Here is a 12,011-nt window from a genome sequence, read left to right on the forward strand (position 1 = left end):
TGTAAAAACATCTCAAGGATGATCAGTGGAAACAGGATGCACCTGAGCTCAATTTTGAGTCTTATTGTAAAGGTTCTGAATACTTATGTAATTATTTCTGTTTTTGTTTTGTCATCATGGGGTATTGTGTGTAGATTTTTGAGGAAAAACTTAATTTAATTCATTTTAGAATAAGGCTGTAACGTAAGAAAATGTGGAAAAAGTCAAGGGGTCTGAATACTTTCCGAAAGTATGTGGACACCACTTCAAATTAGTGATTCAGCTATTTCAGCCACACCCGTTGTTGACATGTGTATAAAATTGAGCACAAAGCAATGCAATCTCCATAGACAAACATTGGCAGTAGATTGGCATTACTGAAGATCTCAGTGACTTTCAATGTGGCACCGTCATAGCATGCCACCTTTCCAACAAGTCAGTTGGTCAAATTTCTGCCCTGCTAGAGCTGCCACGGTCAACTGTAAGTGCTGTTATTGTGAAGTGGAAACGTCTAGGAGGAACAATGGCTCAGCCGCGAAGTGGTAGACCACACAAGCTCACAGAACGGGACCGCCGGGTGCTGTAGCGTGTAGACAGTACAAATCGGCTGTCCTCGGTTGCAACACTCACTACCGAGTTCCAAACTGCCTGTGGAAGCAACGTCAGAACAAGAACTGTTCATCTGGAGCTTCATGAAATGGGTTTCCATGGCCGAACAGCCGTACATAAGCCTAATAAAAGGCCACTCTAAAGTGTGCTGTTTTGTCACACAACACAATGCCACAGATGTCTCAAGTTTTGAGGAAGCATGCAATTGGCATGCTGACTGCAGAAATATCCACCAGAGCTTTTGCCAGAGAATTTAATATTCATTTTTCTACCATAAGCCGCCCTCCAACGTTGTTTTAGAGAATTTGGCAAAACGTCCAACCGGCCTCACAAACGCAGACCATGTGTAACCACTCCAGCCCAGGACCTCCACATCCGGCTTCTTCACCCGCGGGATCGTCTGAGACCAGCCACCTTGACAGCTGATGAAACTGAGGAGTATTTATTTCTGTAATAAAGCCCTTTTGTGGGGAAAAAGTCATTCTGATTGGCTGGGCCTGGCTCCTCAGTGTGTGGGTGGGCCCAAGTGTGTGGGCCTATGCCCGCCCAGGCCCACCCATGGCTGCGCCCCTGCCCAGTCATGTGAAATCGATAGATTAGGGCCTAATGAATATATTTCAATTGACTGATTTCCCATGTGGGAAGATGGCACCGACAAACATGGCCGCACTGCTTCTAGCTCGTAAGCAACTTTGTAATATATACAGTACCAGTCAAAAGTTTGGACACCTACTCATTCAAGGCTTTTTCTTTATTTTTACTATTTTCTACATTGTAGAATAATAGTGAAGACATCAAAACTATGAAATAACACACCAAGTAGTAACCAAAAAAGTGTTAAACAAATCTTATTTTGCCATCTTAGCAATGGCTTTCTTACTGCCACTCGACATGTCAAACCTGCAGCTCGAAGTCTTCTCTTCACAGTTGAAACTGAGACTTGCTTACTTCGACCAATGTTAAGCTGTGCTTGAAGCTGTTGTCCTGTGAGCTGCCTATTACGCAAGCTGTTGACTCTCAGAAACTTGTCTTCTGATTCTGTTGTGGCTTTGGGTCTGCCAGACCTCTTCCTGTCAGAGTTTCTCCAGTTGCCAAGTGCCTTTTGATGTTGTAAGAAACTGTACTCACTGACACCTCTTTCTCTAAAGGAAAGACCTACACTTTTAAGGGTTAAAATGGTCTGTCTGTCTTACTTTGTTAATTGCCTTTTTCTCGCCATTATGATAGCAATATGCTACTTCCTGCCATGCTACTACAATACTGTTCAAATAATGCTTAAGAGGGTGTAGTAACACAGTCTGTTCCAACACTGCTTTTATACAGAGAGAGGGTTTGTAAGTAAGACACCTGTAGGAATTGTTAGCATAAACTTTCAAGGGAGTTGTGCAGGTCTACAATTGTATCCCTGATGTCCTTACACAGCTCTCTGGTCTTGGCCATTGTGGAGAGGTTGGAGTCTGTTTGATTGAGTGTGTGGACAGGTGTCTTTTATACAGGTAACGAGTTCAAACAGGTGCAGTTAATACAGGTAATGAGTGGAGAACAGGAGGGCTTCTTAAAGAAAAACTAACAGGTCTGTGAGAGCCGGAATTCTTACTGGTTGGTAGGTGATCAAATACTTATGTCATGCAATAAAATGCAAATGAATTACTTAAAAATCATACAATGTGATTTTCTGGATTTTGGTTTTAGATTCCGTCTCTCACAGTTGAAGTGTACCTATGATAAAAATTACAGACCTCTACATGCTTTGTAAGTAGGAAAACCTGCAAAATCGGCAGTGTATCAAATACTTCTTCTCCCCACTGTAGATATAACAAATAAAATAAAACATACTGGTGGTGCCTTGCAAAAGTATTCAGACCACTTGGATTCCTTCACATTTTGTGTTACAAAGTGGGATTAAAATGGATTTAATTGTCATTTTTTGGTCAACAATCTACACAAAATATATATATTTTTATAAATAAATTCATAACTAAAATATAGTCGTTGCATAATTAATCAGCCCCTTTGTTTAGGCAAGCCTGAATTAGTTCAGGAGTAAAATTTGGCTTAACAAATCACATAATAAGTTACATGGACTCATTCTGTGTGAAATAATAGAGGTTGACATGATTTTTGAATGACTAACCCTTCCTCTCTCCCCCATACATACAACAGCTGTATGGTCCTTCAGTGAGGTATTGAATTTCAAGCACAGATTCAACTACAAAGACCAGGGAGGTTTTCGAAAGCCTCATAAAGAAGGGCAGTGATTCGTAGACAATAACAAATCAGATATTAAATATATCATTAAGCATGGTCAATTTAATATTTATGCTGTGGATGATGTATTAAACCACCCAGACACATAAAAAATACAGTCTTCCTTCTGAACGGAGCTGCAGGACAGGAATGAAACTGCTCAGGGATGTTACCGTGAGGCCTTTGGTGATTTTAAAACAGCTACAGAAGGAGACGCGTTCTGTCTCCTAGAGATGAACATACTTTGGTGCGAAAAGTGCAAATCAATCCCAGAACGACAGCAAAGGACCTTGTGAAGATGATGGAGGAAACCGGTACAAAAGTATCTATATCCACAGTAAAACGAGTCCTATATCGACATAACCTGAAAGGCAGCTCAGCAATGAAGAAGCCACTGCTCCAAAACCGCCATAAAAAAAGCCAGACTACGGTTTGCAACTGCACATGGGGACAAAGATCGTACTTTTTGGAGAAATGTCCTCTGGTCTGATGAAACAAATATAGAACTGTTTGGCCATAATGACCATCGTTATGTTTGGAGGAAAAAGGGGGAGCTTGCAAGCCAAAGAACACCATCCCAACAGTGAAGCACGGGGGTGGCAGCATCATGCTGTGGGGGTGCTTTGCTGCAGGAGGGACTGGTGCACTTCACAAAATAGATGGCATCATGAGGAAGGAAAATTATGTGGATATATTGAATCAACATCTCAATACATCAGTCAGGAAATTAAAGCTTGGTTGCAAATGGGTCTTCCAAATGGACAATGACCCCAAGCATACTTCCAAAGTTGTGGCAAAATGGCTTAAGGACAACAAAGTCAAGGTATTGGAGTGGCCATCACAAAGCCCTGACCTCAATCCTCTAAAAAATCTGTGGGCAGAACTGAAAAAGTGTGTGCGAGCAAGGAGGCCTACAAACCTGACTCCGTTACACCAGGTCTGTCAGGAGGAATGGGCCAAAATTCACCCAACTTATTGTGGGAAGCTTGTGGAAGGCTACCCGAAACGTTTGACCTAAGTTAAACAATTTAAAGGCAAAGCTACCAAATACTAATTGAGTGTATGTAAACTTCTGACCCACTGGGAATGTGATGAAAGAAATGAAATATGAAATAAATCATTCTCTCTACTATTATTCTGGCATTTCACTTTCTTAAAATAAAGTGGTGATCCTAACTGACCTAATACAGGGAATTTTTCCTTGGATGGAATGTCAGGAATTGTGAAAAACTGAGTTGAAATGTATTTGGCTAAGGTGTATGTAAACTTCCGACTTCAACTGTATATACATTACAATGCCAAAAGTATGTGGACACATGCTCGTCGAACATCTCATTCCAAAATCATGGGCATTAATATGGAGTTTGCTTTGCTGCTATAACAGCCTCCACTCTTCTGGGAAGGCTTTCCACTAGATGTTGGAACAATGCTGCTGGGTCTTGCTTCCATTAAGCCACAAGAGCATTAGTGAGGTTGAGCGCTGATGTTGGGCGATTAGGCCTGGATCGCAGTCGGCTTTCCAATTCATCCCAAAGGTGTTCGATGGGGTTGAGGTCAGGGTTCTGTGCAGGCCAGTCAAGTTCTTCCACACCGATCTCGACAAACCATTTCTGTATGGACCTCGATTTGTGCATGTGGGCATTGTCATGCTGAAACAGGAAAGGGCCTTCTCCAAACTGTTGCTACCAATTTGGAAGCACATAATCGTCTAGAATGTCATTGTATGCTGTAGCGTTAAGATTTCCCTTCATGAAAAACAGCCTCAGACCATTATTTCTCCTCCACCAAACTTTACAGTTGGCACTATGCATTCGGGCAGGTAGCATTCTCCTGGCATCCGCCAAACCCAGATTCGTCCATCGGACTGCCAGATGGTGAAGTGTGATTCATCACTCCAGAGAACGCGTTTTCACTGTTCCAGAGTCCAATGGCGGCGAGCTTAACACCACTCCAGCCGACACTTGGCATTGCGCATTTTGATCTTAGGCTTGTGTGCGGCCGCTCGGCCATGGAAACCCATTTCAAACCCATTTCTTGTGCTGACGTTGCCCCCACAGGCAGTTTGGAACTCTGTAGTGAGTGTTGCAACTGAGGACAGACTATTTTTACGTGCTATGCGCTTCAGCATTTGGCGGTCCCGTTCTGTGAGCTTGTGTGGTCTACCACTTCACGGCTGAGCTGTTGTTGCTCCTAGACGTTTCCACTTCACAATAACAGCACTTACAGTTGACCTAGGCAGCTTTAGCAGGGCAGAAATTTGACAAGCTGACTCGTTGGAAAGGTGACGTCCTATGACGTTGCCACGTTGAAAGTTACTGAGCTCTTCAGTAGGGCCTTTCTACTGCCAATGTTTGTCTATGGAGATTACATGGCTGTGTGCTCGATTTTATACACCTGTCAGCAATTGGTGTGGCTGAAATAGCCAAATCCACTAATTTCAACATGTATTTGGGGCAGGTGATTAGAAAGTGTTCTTCACTTTCTATCTCTCCTGACCCCAGTAATGACATAGTCTGACCTCTCTGGCCAACCATGTTTTTTGATGGCGTCCTGTTTCAATTGCCAAGCTATGATCACAAATTCTGTATCTGGTTAAGGTTGGTCTTTGTTTGGAATCTTTTACATGGGTTAAGTATTCAGCTAAAGTGGTCTCTTTCCAATGTTCAGTAGCATTCCATCTTTCTCTGTCCTTCGACCTAACTTCGACAATAGTTGATGTATGCATTCTTATTATTCACGTCCAGCTGTGAAAATGTTGCCCTTGTGCTAAATCACTTGTGTTAATTTAAATCTTGTATTTTTGGGCCAGTTTTGTTAAGGGGTCACTCTCTGTGTGCTTGTTTTTGTATTTGTATTTATTATGGATCCCCATTAGCTGCTGCCAAGGCACACAAAATCCATGTGTACGTGTGTGTATAGTGCGTATGTTATCGTGTGTGGGTATGCATGTGTCTGTGCCTATGTTTGTGTTGCTTCACAGTCCCCGCTGTTCCATTTTATGACATTTTACTGCTTGTATGAGTTACTTGATGTGGAATAGAGATCCATGTAGTCATGGCTCTATGTAGTACTGTGCGCCTCCCATAGTCTGTTCTGGACTTGGGGACTGTGAAGAGATCTCTTGTGGGGTATGCATGGGTTTCTGAGCTGTGTGCCAGTAGTTCAAACAGACAGCTCGTTGCATTCAACATGTCAATACCTCTCACAAATACCAGTACTAATTAAGTCAATCTCTCCTCCACTTTGAGCCAGATACTGCCTTGATAATAGTGCTGTTAAGAAGGCAGAGTAGCGCTTTATTATGGACAGACTTAGTCACCTCAACTTGCTCAATTTCCACATTATTCATTACAAGATTTAGTTGAGGTTTAGGGTTTAGTAAATTATTTGTCCCAAATACAATGCTTTTAGTTTTTTTTTTTATATTTAGGACTAACTTATTCCTTGCCACCCATTCTGAAACTAACTGTAGCTCTTTCTTAAGTGTTGCAGTCATTTCAGTCGCTGTAGTAGCTGATGTGTATAGTGTTGAGTCATCCGCATACATAGACACACTGGCTTTACTCAAAGCCAGTGGCATGTCGTTAGTAAAGATTGAAAAAAGTAAGGGGCCTAGACAGCTGCCCTGGGGAATTCCTGATTCTACCTGGATTATGTTAGAGGCTTACATTAAATAACACCATCTGTGTTCTGTTAGACAGGTAACTCTTAATCCACAATATAGCAGGGGATGTAAATCCATAACACATACGTTTTTCCAGCAGCAGACTATGATCGATAATGTCAAAAGCCGCACTGAAGTCTAACAAAACAGCCCCCACAGTTTTTTTATCATCAATTTCTCTCAGCCAATCATCAGTCATTTGTGTAAGTGCTGTGCTTGTTGAACACCTTCCCTGTAAGCGTGCTGAAAGTCTGTTGTCAATTTGTTTACTGTAAAATAGCATTGTATCTGGTCAAATACAATTTTTTCCAAAAGTTTACTAAGTGTTGGTAACAGGCTTAAATTGAAGATATGGCAAATAGGAGTGGCCATATCGTCCGCTATTATCCTCAGTAATTTTCCATCCAATTTGTCAGACCCCGGTGACTTGTCATTGTTGATAGACAACAATGATGTATGACCCTTCGTGTGATTGGGCTAGGTGCATCTTCCTCTCTCTCTCGCGCTCTTTCGCTCTCTATTCTCACATGCTCTGATGGATTCTCTCTCCCTTCCTGTTCTCCAGCTGGATGAGGGTGTCATTAAGCCCCGTCTAGGAAGTGACCTCACCAACAGTAACGCACCTTCACCGCCCAACAAGGTACAGCGCAGCATATCGTCCAACCAGAAACCTCGCAGACCCACCGACCAGGGTGAGACGGTGTGTGTGATTGGAGGAGAGGAGATAGCGATGAGAGAGAGGACGGTTACATTCCGATTCCCAAAGTGGGCATTCGTTCATTCCCCCTCATGGATTTAAAAGGAATGGACTGGAGTGAGGAATATTGTGGAAACTCCCTCCGGCCTTGTACCAATGGGGGGTGAACGAGGGCACACTTTTGGACAAGGGTCGAGAATGCGGTCTGAGTTTATGGAGTAGGTAAACAACTTCTCTGATACTAACTCCATCTCTCGCTTTCTCTCTGTCTCTCAGGGTCTTCTGCCAAGGGGCGTGGTCAGGGGGATAACATGGAGGATTCTGGGAGGAAAGGATCGGGCAGCTCGGTCAAAGTTCCAGCCAGTCAGCTAGTCTCCGACCGCAAGAAGAGTGCCACACCCTCTACCGTGAGTGACACAGCCCATGGCCAATCAGATAGATTTCAGACGTTATTTGGGAGGTACTTCACAGTGCAGGACCAATGAGCTAAATATTCTGAAACGACTCCCTTTTTGCAGGTTATAAAGAACATTGTTCAAACATCTCGCCCTCTCTTTTTTTTTTCTCTTTCTCTCTCTCACTACAGAATAGCATCTTGTCGACTGGTACAGGTCGCAGCAGAAATTCTCCTCTCACTGAGAGAGCTACGCTGGGCCAGGGGGTACAGAACGGCAAGGACAGGTACACACACACTGGCCTGAACCAAAGTGGTCAGAGTGAATTGCCTCATTCTCTGCCAGTATGGCAATCACTATGGCTTGACACACACACAGCTTGGCTCTGGCTGTTATTCCCTGCAAGATTTTAGTCCCCAGCCTCTTGCCAGTTGGCCCAGGCCAGCCTCCATATGTTCCCCAGGGATGGTGAGCCTTCCTGGGCATGGAAATCACCCGTCCCTGGAGATTCAGGCCCGATTAGGCACAACACCTTGTAGACTGACACACGCAAGGATGGATAGACACACACACACAAACAAACGAAACACAAATACACACACACACATTCCCCTTATTTGCAGTCACTAGACTCTTACACCTCTCCTTTTACCTCAGGGTTCGATAATGCGACGAAAACAGTCGCATTTGCGACCCTTTGACTTGGCAGTTCGACACATTTTTAATTGGTCGGAAGGGTGCAAGTGCCATTTCTTTTTACGTGCTCACGTTAGCTTTTGGTTCACAATTTTCTTTTCTTTTATTATCATGATTTATTCTAACAGTAATATGCAATTTACCAAAAATAAACCAACTTTCTGAAGAGGAAACAACGGCACAGGAATGCCCGTCTGTGTGTGTGCTGTGCGCGTAGGACCTATGTCTACCACTTTGTGTAGCCGTATTTCATCATAGTTTGGAAAGCAAATGGCTATTGCTGTAAAGAGAAGACAATGAAAATACAATTATATGGATCAGACAACGTCTTTTTTTATTGATCTGTTTGTCAGTGTCAGCAAAGTAGGCTACCCTGTAATTTCTGTCGTATTAAAAAAGATTTTGCTGATGTCTCCAGTCATATAAAGTGTAGTCGAATTGCATGAAATGTGTTCATAAAAGGCCAAGAAACGTATCTGATACAGCCTTTTATTAAGTGGGGCGGCAGGTAGCTTAGTGGTTAAGAGCGTTGTGCCAGTAACTGAAAGGTCGATGGTTCTAATTCCTGAGCCGACTAGGTGAAAAATCTGTCTGTGCCCTTGAGCAAGGCACTTAACCCTAATTGCTCCTGTAAGTCACTCTGGATAAGAGCGTATGCTAAATGACTAAAAATATTTTTTGCGAACAGTGATTGAGTTATAATATTATCTTCTAAATTATGACACTCCAATCTACTCATTGACATTTTACATTTTAGTCATTTAGCAGACGCTCTTATCCAGAGCGACTTACAGTTGGTGAGTGCATACGTTTTCATACTGGCCCCCCGTGGGAATCGAACCCACAACCCTGGCGTTGCAAATGCCATGCTCTACCAACTGAGCTACACGGGACTCATCACATTCGGAATAGTAGACTATCTTACATCAATCTGCAAATGCGATTATTAATGGAATTTTTTATTATAAAGGTGAATTTCTATAGAAATACTGCTTGCCAAACACAAAAGTCTGGCTGGTGTGCATCTGAATTAAAGGGTAACTACAGAAGAAAAAATATCTCAGATTTTTCCCAGACCTCAAGAATTGTCTCTGATGCGGTTTAAGCATTGTTGTGAACATCCAATGTTGTTGTTTTTCTATTAAAAAAGTGTAATTAAGAGAATGAAAACCTGAAAAAAAACTGGGTGAAATCACAATCCTTCTCCCAGCTTTTTTGCCATGGTATCGTTTAGGTATCAAGTATAGTTTTTTCAAATTCTGCCCTCTAGAGGATTTAGCAGAAGAAAAAAAAACACTTTATTTTAACAGTCTCTTTTCTTTGCTGTTAATGTTACAGCAAATATATCAAAATCAATGTAAGAACACAAGGGCATGCTAATTTCAAAGATGGCTATTCGTTATTAGCCTAGTTCTGTATGGAATGCAGGCACATTATGGGACACGGGTCAGGTCATTATCAATTATCAGTATTTTTTTATATGCGAATATTGGTGCGACCAAATCATGTGCTGGTGCCACCAACTGAAAAAGTTGGTAGCACCATTGGAAAAAGTTAGTGTAGAATCCTGTACCTTTAAGAAGATACTATCCCTCCATCTCTCCTCAATCTCTACATCAGTTTTTATTTTTTTATTTACGCTACCCACAGTTCCATCCCTCCCTTCCTACCTCCCTCATCCCTGGCAGTATTTAATCCCTCCCTCCATCTCTCCATCTTTCCTTCCTGTCAACTGAAGTTCTCTATACTTTTCCATCTATCAGTTCTCCGCTGTCGCTTAAAGGAATAATCCACCCAAAACTACTAATTCCTATGATGTACAGTATTAAATAAAACTAATATGTGAGAACATTATTTTTTTTGTTAACAAATGTTTCATTTTGCCATTATAACAAGCTTGGTAGCAAGACAAACTGCTATAAGTTCTCCTGTGTCCTGCTCCCAGAAATCAACCAAGTGCTATTCACCAAGCATGGGCTGATTCATTCACCTGTGAGGAGAACCATCCTACTGCAGTTTGAACTAGCCCTGCCGTCATTATTTACACATTGGGACCACATATGCATTTGCCTGTTGTCTTTTCTTTGTGGGTTTTGTCTTACATAGTGCATTTTAGAGTTGAAGAACACTTACTACAGATACACGTGCTTGTTTGAGAATCTTTTATTCATTATTGTCTCTCACTTTTGTCTCCCATGATCTATTCACCAAGTGCTGCAGTTTTAACTAGCCCTGCCGTTACTATTTAGACATTGAGACCACATTAATTTGCCTGTTCTGAATCCCCGAGCAGACTAGGTGAAAAATCTGTCTGTGCCCTAGTTCCTCGTGTAAGTCTCTCTGGATAAGAGCGTCTGCTAAATTACTAAAATGTAAATGTTGTGGAAATCTGTTGCAGCTCAAGTCGACTACAAAACCCACAATGCAATGCTCTCTCTTTGGACTGGCTAGCTAGCAAACATAGCTATAAAGTCAATAAATATCAGCTTGTGAAGTAGCTACCTAGCTGTAAAATCGCCTAAACAAACTGCACTATCAATTAAGGAGTCTACAATCTCACCATGTTGAACCTGCAGTTCGTCTCAGTCTGGTGCAGAGTGCAGACGTTGCTATGGCAACAATAGCCCTTTCCCACAGACCCACAGGGCGCATTGCCTGATGTTACTTGAAGGAAAAACTGAGTTGAATAATTTGGTGCGCTGTTTAGATTGAGCACATGTAAGCGAAATATATACTTTATCATGACGATATAAACGGATGGATGTGTTCTAGACATGCCCATACCATCTATTGGCTGATTTGGCGATCTGGAGTGCAGGTAGTTGTTTTAAAAGTGACGAGAACCTTATAGGTTTGACGAGTTCCTACACGATTTCATGATTTCATAGACGGACCACTTAGAAGTTTAATCATGATGAAAATAGTTATTTTACCCACTGATAGAACATAGGCTTTCACCAAATTGACAAGAGTTTCATGAATGTATTTTTTTGTGTGTGTACTTTTTACCCCTTTTTCTCCCCAATTTTGTGATATCCAATTGGTGGTTACAGTCTTGTCCCATCGCTGCAACTCCCGTACGGACTCGGGAGAGGTGAAGGTCAGGAGCCATGCGTCCTCCGAAACACGACCATGCCAAGCTGCACTGCTGCTTGACACACTGCTCGCTTAACCCGGAAGCCAGCCGCACCAATGTGTTGGAGGAAATACCGTACAACTGGCGACCGTGTCAGTGTGCATGCGCCCGTCCCGCCACAGGAGTCTCTAGAGCGCGATGGGACAAGGACATCCCAGCCGGCCAAACCCTCCCCTAATCCCCAAGACATGGTATGATATTTGTGAGTCTGTAACTTTCTCACTCATAATTATTCACTCAGCTTTTTACTACTTTAATACACATATAAGTGCATTTGTCCCAATACTTTTGGTCCCCTAAAATGGGGGGACTATGTACAAAAAGTGCTGTAATTTCTAAATGGTTCACTCGATATGGATGAAAACACCCTCAAATTAAAGCTGACAGACTGTACTTAAACCTCATAGTCATTGTGTCATTTCAAATCCAAAGTGCTGGAGTACAAAGCCAAAACAACAACTTTTCACTGTCCCAATACTTTTGCTGCTCACATTCTATGTATATTGCAGTCTATCCGTATTATCATGCTTCATCACTCAAATGGCAACCTATTCCCTATGTAGTGCACTACTTCTGGCTCATGTTCAA

General features: G+C 42.3%; 1 protein-coding gene across 1 annotated transcript in view; it reads left to right on the forward strand.

Annotated features, from left to right (window-relative positions):
• The window catches only part of LOC311132716 (serine/threonine-protein kinase MARK2-like), a 134,981-nt gene that overhangs the window by 81,595 nt on the left and 41,375 nt on the right, over positions 1-12,011 (forward strand). Inside the window, exons 12-14 of the mRNA XM_084165994.1 lie at positions 7,065-7,191; positions 7,473-7,603; positions 7,783-7,877. Coding sequence (XP_084022120.1) covers positions 7,065-7,191; positions 7,473-7,603; positions 7,783-7,877 — 353 coding nt within the window. The remainder of the gene's footprint in view (positions 1-7,064; positions 7,192-7,472; positions 7,604-7,782; positions 7,878-12,011) is intronic.

This window comes from Coregonus lavaretus (assembly GCF_964263955.1).
Source record: "Coregonus lavaretus genome assembly, chromosome: 7".
In the NCBI taxonomy this organism is placed as follows: domain Eukaryota; kingdom Metazoa; phylum Chordata; class Actinopteri; order Salmoniformes; family Salmonidae; genus Coregonus; species Coregonus lavaretus.